This window comes from Conger conger, chromosome 14, assembly GCF_963514075.1.
Source record: "Conger conger chromosome 14, fConCon1.1, whole genome shotgun sequence".
NCBI lineage: Eukaryota > Metazoa > Chordata > Actinopteri > Anguilliformes > Congridae > Conger > Conger conger.
This window is the reverse complement of record NC_083773.1, coordinates 10268240-10281135: the sequence shown is the minus strand read 5'-3', so window position 1 is coordinate 10281135 and position 12896 is coordinate 10268240. Positions and strand designations below refer to the sequence as shown.

Below are 12896 nucleotides of genomic sequence, written 5' to 3'. Positions count from 1 at the left end.
GCAATATGTAATTGCAGCAATTGTTCATATATCTCAGAGCAGTATTATTATGTTATTACCAGCATGCTGGAGCAGTATGTTGGTGTTGTGTTCTTAGTTCAAAGGTTCAAGAAAAGGTGTTGGTGTGTTATTATCATTTAAGGGGGAATTAAGTATATTGTGTTATTAGTGCTCTGTTATTAGTGGGATGCAGTGTGTAGTTTCTATGTTATTAGTACAATATTGCTGGGATACAGTGTGTAGTTGCCATATTAGTACAGCATTGCTAGGATGCAGTGTGTAGTTGCTATGTTATTAGTAGAATTTCAGGGATCTAGTGTGTTTTTATTACATTACATTACATTAATGGCATTTGGCAGATGCTCTTATCCAGAGCGACGTACAGTTGATTAGACTAAGCAGGAGACAATCCTCCCCTGGAGCAATGCAGGGTTAAGGGCCTTGCTCAGGGCTGTGTGGATCTTATTGTGGCTACACTGGGATTAGAACCACCGACCTTGTGTGTCCCAGTCATTTACCTTAACCACTAAGCTACAGGCCGCCCCATTTTATGCAGCATAGTAGGGAGAAAGTGTGTTGCAGGTGAAGATAGCACCCTTACTGAGGTAGCCTCTTTGTGTGGCTCTGATGAGGGAGACGTGCAGGGGTCGATCCAACCTCTCTTCCCTGTCTCCCCACCGTCAGTTTCCCCCACCCCTCCTCTCTCCATTGTCTCTGGCTGTCTGGAGCCCCGGTCCTCTGTCGCTCTGTCCTCCCACTGCTCCAAGCTCTGACCGCTGTCCTGTGTCTCCTGCTCCTGCTCCTGCTCCGCTGGGGCTGCAGCGCTCCTGGACGACAGGTGTGCTGCAGGGAGAAACAGCAATCAGAAAATGGCACGAGTGGAGCCCACACTGGACCTGTATCTTACCCTACACGTCTGACAGGTTCCACTTCGCCTATCAATGTGGAGACCCCTTAATTAACCTACACTTCACCTCGACAGAACAGGGATCCTCTCACTTTACCCCTTTGGCCGAATAATGCCTTTTAGAGCTCTTGGGTATGGGCTTTTGAAAAATGTCCTGCTTTACAGAGAGAATGATAGCAGCAGTAATTGGGTGGACACGGCTATGCTGCGTATGCCTGGGGTGAACACAAATGTTGCCCTAGCACTATTCCATAGACAGCTAACCTGAAGCAATGCACACTGTAATTGGGACTTTATGGTCTTACCGATCCATAAATAATGTGTGATGTGTGGTCTTGGACATTTTCCCTCTGTATCAATATGCATGGTAAAGCATATCTCAAACCAAGGGGGGTAGCAAAAAATAATTTAAACTTTTCTTCAATATACACACTCATACATTCAGAAATACCAACTAACACATGGTCCGATCTGAAATTCAGAAGATTGATCTGAAGTTCTGAAATGTGAAGTGGAGAAACAACAGTAATGATGAAAAACAATCGCGCTGACGCTCTGCGTGTGTTTTGTTTGGCTGAACTCTCGCAGGATACGCAGTGCTGTCTTGCTCTGAGGAAAGCCGGCGTTTACATTCCAGATCGCATGTCAAGCGCTTGGAACGGAGACGACCGTAAAATCCCCGTCAAACCCCTGAGTCTGCTGTCTGAGGGGTCCCAGGGGAAGCTTCTTCCTGTGGCCTCCAATGAACGGAGCTCCGTCCTGTCTCCGAATCGGTCAGGTGAATCAAAGACTCGAGAGCGGCCGGCTTTCTGGTGAGCCTGTCTGCGCAGGCAGTCACAACAGGAGACGAGGGCAAGGGGTGGCACGCATGAAGCCATTTACAGAGTATCGCTGTGACAACTGAGCCACCTTGACAATTTTTTGTGTTGTCTAACAACTCAGAAGAGCTAAGCAGCTTATTTGTTAAGAAGGTGATCCCACTGAAGCTTTGGGTTGTCTTTTTGACACTTTTCACAATAACAATCCCACAGTGTTTGTGGAAACAAAGATTAAAGGGTGTGTTTCCATTTTGTTTATTCTGGCCCTTCCTGCTCCGACCTTTGACCAACCCCTGCTCTGTTACGGTGACTAATTCGTGTAACCTTTAACCTTGTGTCACACCACCCTTTTACCGCTGGGGGTCTCTTGACAGATCAAATACCACACTTCAAAACCATTCCTTTTTGATTGACCCTGACTGATCAGCACTTCACAACCTACGTCTGCGAAAACAAGGAAGTACGTTTGTTTTAAGGACGCTCTGTGAAATGTGATGCAAAGGTTAATGCAGCTATCGAGCACTGAGGTCTAAGACAAAAAAACTGGAGAAGGAAAGAAGGATTGTTGCTAAATGGAACACTAATGAGGCCGCCTTGTTGGTTGGAGGATTTTCACATTAGCTCTCAAAATGCGCTGTTTGATCATTTCAAAAAATGCTGTTGGATTACCTTGAATGAGAGCGAATCTGAACCAACAAAGCAGATCAACGCTGTTCACATAATGGTCAGTTAGTGCCACCTTCTGGCAATAAAGCATATACATTTTAAAGGAATATGAATGTTTGACCATATTCACTTACCTTATCAAACTATGTGACCTAATTTGACAGTTAAAAGTATTTATTAATTTAATAAATAGATTTTCTTGCTTTTTTAGGGTTTGGAACACAAAAGCGACAGGTCACTGGTTTAGATCTTAGTTGAGATAATGCTCTTGTATTCTAGAGCAGAATACTTTGTCTTTGGCTTTAGCAAAATCCTACTGTAAAGCTGGTTGAAAGATGATGTTCACTGTTAATTTTATAGTTTACCACAAAAGGCATCAGCTAAGGGAATAGCAAAACCATGCAGAAATGTATAGAATCATTCACGTTTTCAGAGATTATGTTATTCTGCTGGTGGTTTGAACTGTTAGTGAAAACCTTGCATAAGTGAGTATGCTTTTTAAAGATCAGGAGTAAGTCATACTGTTCCATACCTGCATCTAAGTCTTGGCTGTCCTTCCGTGTGTCAGCAGAAGCACAGATCTGAGCACCATCCTTCCGCCTTTCCTTTGGAGCACTGCGAGGGGGTGAGGCAAAGCTGTCTGAGGCCATGTCCTCTTGACCTTGTTCCTCCTGAGGTTCATTACTGCTGACCAGCATCTGGCTGCTCATTACGGAGCTAATGCTCAGACTGCCCCCTGACAGAGCCCTTCCAGAGTGCCCACACAGGGTGTCTGATGGCTTCAGAGCGAGCTGCGATTTCTCTGTTTGTAGCACTTTGGTTGAGGTGCCAGTGCCTGCCACTGGGTCCTGGGAAAGAGGGCATGTCCTGTCCAAGTGGGAGAAGAGGAAAGATGGGCAGGATGCCTCTGTGCTCTGTCCGGCAGCGCCCAGGCCAGCCTGCTCCACCCCACTTCTTCCTATCAAACAGGCCGGCTGCACCGTACACAACCCGCCAGATGTTTCTGTTGGATTCACAACATCATTCGCAATAATTCCACATTTGGTTCTCTGCTTACCCGTGTTGCACGAGACTCTTTGATTTAAAGGTTTGTGTTGGACCGAGCCGTGTAGCAATACATTTCCTGAGCTGATTTCTGCTGCTGCAGAGGGAGAGAGGGATATGCCGGCAGCCAGGCAAAGTTTGGGTTGGCCTGGGAGCGATGCTGAAAATGGTTCCTGTTGGCCGGCTGGATGGAAAGCCTGTAAACATGGTTCTGTTGAGCTATTGTGTACGGAGGCCTCCAGACTCTCATTTTGAGCCTGGTGTTGTGGTGTGGGTTCAGGAGGAACAGAGTCTGCTGTTGCATGCTCTGAAGTTACCTGCTGGGGGAGCTCTTGGGTCACACCTGGTAGATATGTTTGGACGGGATCCTGTAGTCCAGGGCGGAGTGTCAGTGGTGACAAAACTGTGTCTGTACCTCGCTGCCTCAGGTCTGTGAGAAGGCTGTCATGTCCCTGGACATCCTGAAAGGTTTCATCGTCTGTGTCTGTTGCGCATTGCCTCACTGCTGGAAACTGTGTTTTAGAGCCCTGAAACAGGCTTGGTCCTTCACAAGTGGAGGTCTGAGTGCTGTGCTGGGAGATAGCAGTGGGATGTGCAGTTTCAGAGTGGGGACGGGTAAAGAGGCGGTTGGAGGCGGGTGAGAGGTGTGAGGTGGATGAGGTGTCTCCTCCGCCCACAGACTCAGTAGCAGTAGGCCTCTCCATCTCCATGCTGGGGGCAGATGAAGGAGTAGCATTCTGGCAGTGCCTGGGATCTGATGAGAAATGTCCATCTGGGCACCTAGCAACATCCCACACATGCAAGGAGTTGGGAGGAGAGAAATGATGTTTGTGAGCTGAAAACATTTTGTTCTTTGGGCCTTGTGAGGTTAAGGGATCTCTGCGGTCCGTGTCAAGTCGAAGTCCAGCTGCTGCATTGACTGCATTCTTCTGCGCAGCCAGAGGCACTTCCATAGGTAGCTTCTGGTCTGCCCCAGCTGCACACAGAAAAGTCAAAGAACCTGTCTTTTCGGTACCTGTCAAACTTTGTTTTTCAGTCTTTGTGTGTGTGTCTGCCAGAGCTGAGCGCAGTTCTGGAATGTATAGCCTAGGGTAAGCGTTCCTGTCTACAGTGGCAGTGGAAGAGGCCATGGAAGATGGTGGGGCCTGGCTATATACCAGCACAGGGCAATCGGCTGTGTCAGCTCTGACTCTCTGCTGTGGAAGTCTGGCCTCACCCATTGAGTTGACAGGCACCTCCTTGCGCAGTTCCTGATTTGGACATTCAGGATTCCTTGTCAATGGAGGGAAGCCATTGTTCCCAGGTCTACATTGATCGTGCATTTGTGGCTCGGTGTGTACACAAGCAAACTGACCCCCGGTTGCCCTGAGTTCTGAGCCTCCTGCCTCATGGCCAGGGCTGGATGGGGTTCGATCCCAGTTGCCATTGTCTGTACTAACTGGTGGATTCATTAAATCTTGGGGGAGTATATGACTGGATTTTAAAAGAGAGGAATTGTTTTGTGCAGATCTTTCACAGCTCTGGTACTCCTGATGTTGTTTTGTGTGCGGGAAAATCTCCCAGTTTGAAGGGGCGGAGGGCCCTGATAACTGTGCGCTGGATACCTGGTGTGTGGGGCTGGCCTGTGCCATGTCTGTAGCGCTGCGTCCTTGTGCACTGGCAGCAAGCAGCTGTGTGCAGTGAGGAATGTTTGGTTGCCGTGAGACGCTTTGCGGTATTCCTGCTCCTGCATTTTCCGTTGCTGCCCGGGGGACGGCCCGGCAAACGCCGGCCTCCGGCTGCGAGCCCTGAGTACTGAGTTCAGCCTCCATGAGTGACAGCTGATCATCAGAAATTATCTGCAGAATTATTTGTATGTCTCCTGTCTTCACGTCGTCCGTCTCTTCGGAGGGAGCGTGTGATACTCCCTTCAGCAGTATGACCTTTCCTGCAGGCAGCGACTCAGCCGTGGGAAAAAGCGTGTTCTGACTTGTACAGACTGTGCTGGGGGTAGCAGTATCACTTAGCTTCATGGCTGCAGCACATGTAGCCCTGTGATGGGGTGAGGCAGTGTGCATCGATCCTGAGGTTGATGCAGCTGAGTGACTGGTCTCTGGGGCTGGGGTGGGTGTAGCATTGTGGCTCTGTCCTGATGTAAGTGTGGGCTGAGCAGTGTGAGTGCGTCCTGAGGTGGTTGGAGCAGCGGGACTCAGTCCAAAGGCTGTGGTGGGTGAAGCAGCACATGTCTCAGAGGATGTGGATGTAGTAGTGGGTGTCAGAGTTGACGGTGGATTGGGTGTAGGAGAGTGGTTCTGTTTAAGGGCTGGTTTCGGTTTAGCACTCGTTTTGGGGGCGATAGTGGGTGCAGAAGTGAGGCACTGTTCTGAAGTGGGAGTGGGCATTGCAAGGAGGCTGTGTTCTGAAGTAGGAGTGGGTATATCAGGGAGGCTGTGTTCTGAAGAGGGAGTGGGTAAAGCAAAGAGGCACTGTGCTGAAGTGGGAGTGGGTATAGGAGGAAGGCTCTTTTCTCTGTCTATGGCTGGTATTGGTGTAAGGCTCTTTTCCTGTTCTGATGTGGGTATAATACTCAGACTTTGTTCTGATGCTGGTATAGCCATGAGCCTCTGTCCCAGTGCTGGTACAGCAGAGAAGTTCTGTTCTGAAATTGCAGAATGGGGAAGCTTGAGTTGGTACTTGGGTAGGAAGCTGGACTTGGTTAAAGCAGACATGCTAGGTGTAGCAGAGACAGTTGGTGAAGCAGTTAGCCTACCCACACTCATTAAGGATGGAAGTGAGTCATGTCCCTTATTCTGTAGTGATCTCTGATTCAGATGCTGACTGATGAAAGGTAGGTTTAGGTCCATTCTGCTACCCTGATGTTGGAATTGTAGCTTGCTGCTATCACCTCTGTTTGTGGGGTGGGTGTATTTTGAGGTGGCACTGCTACAGAAAGCAACAGAGGGTTGATTTGGTCTAACCAGGTTGCTATCACCTGCCTTACAGGTCATGCAGGTCAGAACATTGTGCCTCTTCTCTTCCAGGTCTGTGATGTCCACTGGCATTCCTGTGCCATCTTCTGTTCTCTGTTTCTTTCGTTCCGATGGAAGATGGCTGAGGCACTGTGGTGTGGGGTTGTGTTGCGTATTCTGTTCTTTCTGGATGATGCCTCTCGCAAACACCGCCCGACTGCTATTGGTGCAGTCTGGGGCTGGAAGGCTGCCCTGCCTGACCACACAATGGTGCGTTGAGCTGGACAGATCTGACGATGGCCTCTGGAGATGTGGTCCTGAGGAAACGTGGCCACTGTGTCCTTGTGATGGTTGAGAACAACAAGTGGAGGTCAGGCTATTTGGAAGGCATTGTGAACGGCATGTGGTTTGAATGCTGGTGACAGCAGAAGCCAGGCCTGCCGTAGACATGACAGAAGCAACGGGTTCCGGGAGCGAGGCACTACTCCTGCTCTGGATCTCTTGCACTCTTCCTTGCTCTGCGCTGACCACAGCTTTCTTAGTTCTCAGCGAGCCGTGATCCGAGCCTTTATCCGTGTTGTACAGCTTTGTGAAGGTTCCGCCACCATACATGTGCCACTTGTTGTAGGAGAACTTTTGAGCTTTTTTCCTGCGGCATTTCCCACCGCCGGCTTCGCCGACGGCATCGATAGAGTCCCCGTCTGATGCGAGGCTGCTGGGATAGCTCTCTTCCACAGATGAGGTCACATTGAGGCCCGTGGGCAGGCAGTCAACCGCAGACTGCCGGACAAGAGACCGGTGGTGTGAGGACTGCTGGTCCACAGACTTTATGACAAACTCGCCAGAGTAAAGTTGCCCAGAGCTTTCCCTTCGAGCCAGTGATCCCCCCTCTCTTTGATAGTGTCCATGCTGGCTGCTTCTTTCCAGACTGCTCAAACAGAAAGGCAAGGAGCTGCTTCGTGTTAGAGGCATGTGGTCGAGGCTGGTGGATTGTTGGGTGGGCACAGAGTTGTACAAGGCCTGCTTGACTCTCCTGTCCGGGCTCTGCTGGCTGAAGGCCATGCTCGTCTGCTTACTGGTCCTCATTTCAAAATGGAAGGAGTCTTTGTAGGTGTATGGCATGGGGAGGTCGATGCTGCCCTGCTTTGACAGCACCGTCTTCCGTGGCCTCACATTCTCCAGGCGCTTGTCGTCCACCAGGGTTTCATTCTCAGATATCAGCTTGGAGATGCGCTCCTCCAGCTTCCTCTTCTCCAGCACTGACACTCTGCTCTTGGCCCCAGCAGCAGCAGGTTCTGAGGGGTTATCCGGGGGCCCAAGGTCCTCCTGCTGCTCCATACTGGACTCTGTGAGGGACTCCATGCTGTGGTCATGCAGAGTGCCACCAGGGCTGGAGGTCCAGTGCTGCTCGTTGCCCTCTGAGAAACCTGAGTCTGTGCTGTCATGGGACTGGGACTTCCCACGGGACGTGCTGGACTCCCACTGTTTGGAGAAGAAGGTGGCCTCCTGCCTCTGTAGAAGGAGGTGACGATTTGGTGTCAGGGCAGCTGGAGGCGGCTTCTGCTCCCCCTCAGCCGTCGGTGGCTTTGCTGCTGGGGCGGTCCCTAAACCCACTGACGGCCCCGCCTTTTGAACAATGGAGTTCAGTTTCTCCTGGTTTCCATTCACAGGAGCAAGAATGAGTCCAACCAGGGCAGCCTGATGCAAAGCCCAACCTGTATCTGACCCAATCTTCCCCTGGGCAGCAGGGGGTTGAGTGGAAATGGAGGTGGTGCAAGGAGTCACTGGAGGTGCGCTGACTTCCCTCTCAAAGCTTTCCAAGTCTTCACTCTGTGCTCCCTGGGAGGGGCTGCTAGAGCAAGTGTCCCCGGAGCCAGGGATGCTCTCCTGGCTGCTGAAGCTTCCCTTCTCTGATTCACTGGAGAGGCGGGCGTGGGCCTGTGTGCGCTTGTGCTTGTACAGGTTGCTCTGGGTCTTGAAGGCGATGCCGCAGATGGTGCAGGGGTACGGGCGCTCCCCTGTATGGCAGCGCAGGTGCTTCTCCAGCACGCTGGGCTTCAAGCAGTCCCGGCCGCAGTGTGGGCACACATGCTTCCCCGCGGATTTGGGCCTGGCCGGTGGGGCTGCCACCCCCGATCTCTGACCTTGCTGCTGGAGCTGCGTCCCGCTGGTGATGTGGAAGGTAAGGAGGGGCAGGGCCTGCTTTGTGGGGAGTGGAGAGATGGACAGTGGAAAGGCCACTGCGTCCTGGCTGGTAGGCCGTCCCGGATGTGCCACCTGCGGGTATAGCGGCAGCCTGCCCAGCGTTTGAAGATACATGGCTGGCAGAGGGGCCTGCATTTCATGCATCCCGTCCTCCCCCTGCGCTGTGGCTGAGCTGCCAGAAGCTGGAACGCTTACAAAGCCCTGCTTGCTGGTCTCCATGGCAACCACCCCAGCTCGTGATGGTATTAGACAGGGCCGCTAATTACCTGTGAAAGAAACACAATTTCCATTAGGCCTCTGCTAACCAAGTACACTGAGCACATTACTGGATAGTAAGAGTCACATCAAAAGTACACTCATTTACATAGGAACAAAATACATCTTAATTTCCTGTTAGCCTGTGGAAATTCCACAGGACTAAACTGATATGGGTTGAAAGCTATTTGTTTTGCATATGGTGTGTGTGTGCGTGTGTGCATGTGTGTGTGCACTCATGTGCGGTTTTGAGAGCGAATATCATTCAGTGTAGTGTGTGAAACTGGCAGCAAAATCTATGACCCAATTAATTTATCAGTGAAAAAAGGGAACATGAGTTCTGATCTCACTCGTCAAATGTCAGAGAGTTTGACATCCGATCAGATCTGGCCAAAGATGGCGCTCAGTCGGTAAAAGTCACAAAGACCTGAAAGTGCTAGAGAAACAGCGTGGCAGCCTTGCAGGAATCACTGTCTCTGGTTCTCACTCTGCATGGACCAGCAGCATGCTCCTGATTTGCAGGCAGTGCAGATGATGGAGATGTTATCGTGCACAGCACTGAGTGCGGTTAGAGAGTGACTCACCGACAAGAGGAGATTGTGAGTACCCTCATACATCAGAAGCTATTATTTGTTTCATCTGCTGGAATGTGAAATGGGTTTGCATGGTGCTGCATGCCCACTGACATTTGTCAGTAACAAAAGCTAATCCATAGAATGTTGCACCATAATCATATATATATATATATATATATATATATATATATTTTGCAGTTAGACCTCACTCATGATTTACAGCATTCCTGCACAACCTAGAAAAGCAGTGATTAAAAACTGTCTGTCTTTACCATATCAAATAATATCGTCACACTTCTTTCCAACATACCATCGATGGGTATGGAAAGTCATAGGCCATGACGGCTATAACAGCAATGTGGCAACATTTTTCTTAGTATAATGGAATGTGTCACGCATGGTGATGTTGTTGTTTGTTGTGGTAACCAAGGTCTGTTTCACACAAACACACCTGCATGAAACATACAGTATATGTAGTTTATGTTCACAGTGGTATTTATGTCAGTGAGCTTCACATCCACTTTCATTTGACCAGTGTTGATGTTATCCTGACCCAAACACAGAACTCTCATGCACCATAAACATGCAGTCCCTGTCAGATGTGTGGAATGCTGAAGTGGTCAAGCGGTCTTGTTCAAAGTAACTGACACCAATTGCTTCTTCCTGGTCCCGCTTTGACCCATCATCCTCAATTTACATATGAAACAATAGTATTATTGTAGAGATCGTTTCATATAACAAACTGCATCACATGCCTTGAGTTTAAATTAAGTGCTTTCTATTTGTTCCATTTATAATACCGTGTTAAAGATAGCACTGTTCAGCACAATTTGTACAGTACTTTTGTCTACAACACCCTCTTTGTATGAACACAAATATATATGAAAATGACAATGACAAGATACCTTTGCTTTAGAAAATACTAGCATAGCTTGGTAGGTAATGGCATGCAGCGTTTGTGAGAAGGGTCACAATAACTGAAAAATGATTACAACATTGATTTCCCTTTTTAATGGTGTCATATAGTGTAATGGTCTTACAGTCAGTCATCAGATTGTTTACTGGGTGTGCTCCCACAAGTGGTCTACAACTCCCAGTGGTCACAAAGGCTGAGGTTTAACAGCTGAGACTGTGGCTTTAGTTTTATTTTAAGAGGAAATAACACATAAAAACAAAGCACACACTTACAAACTAATTTATTCTGAGCTGGACTATACATAAAAAACAATAGCTACCCAGCCAAAACATAACACTGTTCAGATGTCAAGTCTTCCTTTCAGCTTTCAGATACAACCACGGCACACTAATCCTCTTAAATCATACAGCTCACCAAGTGACTGTTTTAACCCACATTTTATAACTGCTTCCGCCAAAGTCCGCAGCAGCATTGTAGACTGTAGGTTGCGTCTAGGTGCACATTTGAAGGCAGCGGAAAGGCTATGGCTTACTCACCCTATCCCAGAGCAATGCCGTTGGCGTGGCGATCTACCTGGTCATCTCTATGGGTCGCAGCTGTCCAATCAGCAGCCTGGGACAGCCGCGATGGGCGCTAAGCCGCGCTCCATACGTAGGAGGAGAGCGACGCGCTGCTACCCCGTCTCTCTGTTCGGGCTCTTTGTTGTTCCTCCTGTCTTTCAGTTTTCTTCCGTGCAGCGTGGGGGAACTGTAACTTGTGACCTGAACACAAAAAAAAAACAACCTGCTCCAGCTTTCATGTAAATGAGACAAAAAGAAGATGCGCCAGAGAGAGAGAGAGAGAGAAACAGAGAGAGAGAGAGTGAGAGAAATCGAGAGGGAGAGAGGGGGCGAGAGAGGAGAGATGCCTGCAAAGGCACTTTTGAAACACAAAGGCAGTCATGGTAGAAGTTGGTGTCACTGAGAGTGTGGTAGGAAGAGAGCAGGCGGTGGGTGAGATGGAGCGAAAAGAAGTGATAAACAGATAGAGAGCAGAGGGGTGGAGAGAAAGAGAGCAGAACTGAAAGTGATGACGGAATCCTGACAGAAAGGGGAAGTGAGCAGACAGAAGCAGGCTTACCTTCAACCGTATGTCTAACGGCAGACAGAAGCAAGCTTGCCTTCAAACTAATCTAATGCTGTCTGATGGCTACACTGTGCCGCTCGTTTTGTATGAGTCAATACCTGACTTCTTGCTCCGGCACACACACACACACACACTCATTCACTCACTCACTCACTCACTCACTTACTCGCTCACTCACACCCACGCCCACGCGCACACAGAAGAGCGGAGCAGCGAGCTTGTGTGGGTGTAATGAGCTTGTGGGGGTGGACCGGTAGCCAAGATGCTAAACCTTTCAGAGCAAAAAAAAAACAAAAAAAAAACATAAGTGGTGGAGTATGAGAGAGTGGATTGCATTATAACACAATGGGTTTCCACCAATGTTCTGCTCTTCCAGCAGGACAAGAAGAGTCAGGCTGGACACAGATTGGTAAAGGGGGGACCCCAGGGAGGAGACCCCAGTTGGCAGACCCCCCCCCCACACACCACCACCAGCCTGCCTGCCACCTCCATCTGTACCCAGACTGCGGAGGAGTGAGTGTGTGGGTTGGCGGGGGCAGCTGCCTGAATGGGACGCAATGTGATGCTCTCTGCGAGACTAGGTGCAGTTCCCCGTGTGTGTGTGTGTGTGTGTGGGGGGGGGGGGAGGGGGGGGGGCATGAGGAACCACCATGCTTTTCTTCTTCTGTTTACTTCTTAGTTTTAATTGATACTGTGGGTGTGTCTGGAACTGCAACACCACAGGCAATAAGAAGAGTGAACTTTGATACAGAAGCCTGACTTAAAACAATCAGGGATGGTGTTAGCTGTTAGTGGTCTGGTTTCTATTAATATTTGTATTGTGACACCTGTACTTTATCATCTGTATTGTTATCAAAAAATGTATTTGAATAACTGCCTCTATGACCATGTCTTTATTTACAGACTCCTGTGATGTCCTTATTTACTGAAAGTGAAAATGCCTGATTAGTTCAAAGGACAAGATAGCAGGTGTATTTTCAATGGTTTCACTGCATAAACAGTTGTCGACTTGTTTCTTAAAACTCTGCCAATGGCTCCTGATGTATTTGTCAGTATTCTAACAGTCCATAATTAGGTAGGCGAGCTATTGGTCAGAGGTTTTTTGCATGCAATTCAGGATCTTTCTATTTGCATGTTCGCATGTCTCTCTATACATATGTATGTTTCTATGTGCATGTGTGTTAGCTCCCCTCCCCCGCCCTCTTGGTGACTATCTACGCTTCTAATTAGTGCTTGGCACTGACACATGGATGAGAGCCTGCTTGTTCTCTTTGTGTAAAGCAGAGAATTCTGTTCATTCTGACCACCCATTCTCTCTCTCTCTTTCAATCTCTCCCCCCCTCAATCTCTCTCCCTCTCTCTCTGTCATGCACACACGCATAACACGCATGCGTACACATGCATGCATGAAAGGTAAGCGTGCACACACGCACGGAT

The 12896-nt window shown here is 49.0% G+C and overlaps 1 protein-coding gene across 1 annotated transcript in view; it reads right to left on the bottom strand.

The window, feature by feature from the left end:
* znf831 (zinc finger protein 831) overlaps positions 1–11364 on the bottom strand; it is a 12797-nt gene extending 1433 nt beyond the window's left edge. Inside the window, exons 1-3 of the mRNA XM_061220035.1 lie at positions 10871–11364; positions 2924–8854; positions 602–843 (exon numbers count right to left, since the gene is read on the bottom strand). Coding sequence (XP_061076019.1) covers positions 602–843; positions 2924–8807 — 6126 coding nt within the window. The 5' untranslated portion in view covers positions 8808–8854; positions 10871–11364. The remainder of the gene's footprint in view (positions 1–601; positions 844–2923; positions 8855–10870) is intronic.
* Positions 11365–12896: the final 1532 nt, after the last annotated feature.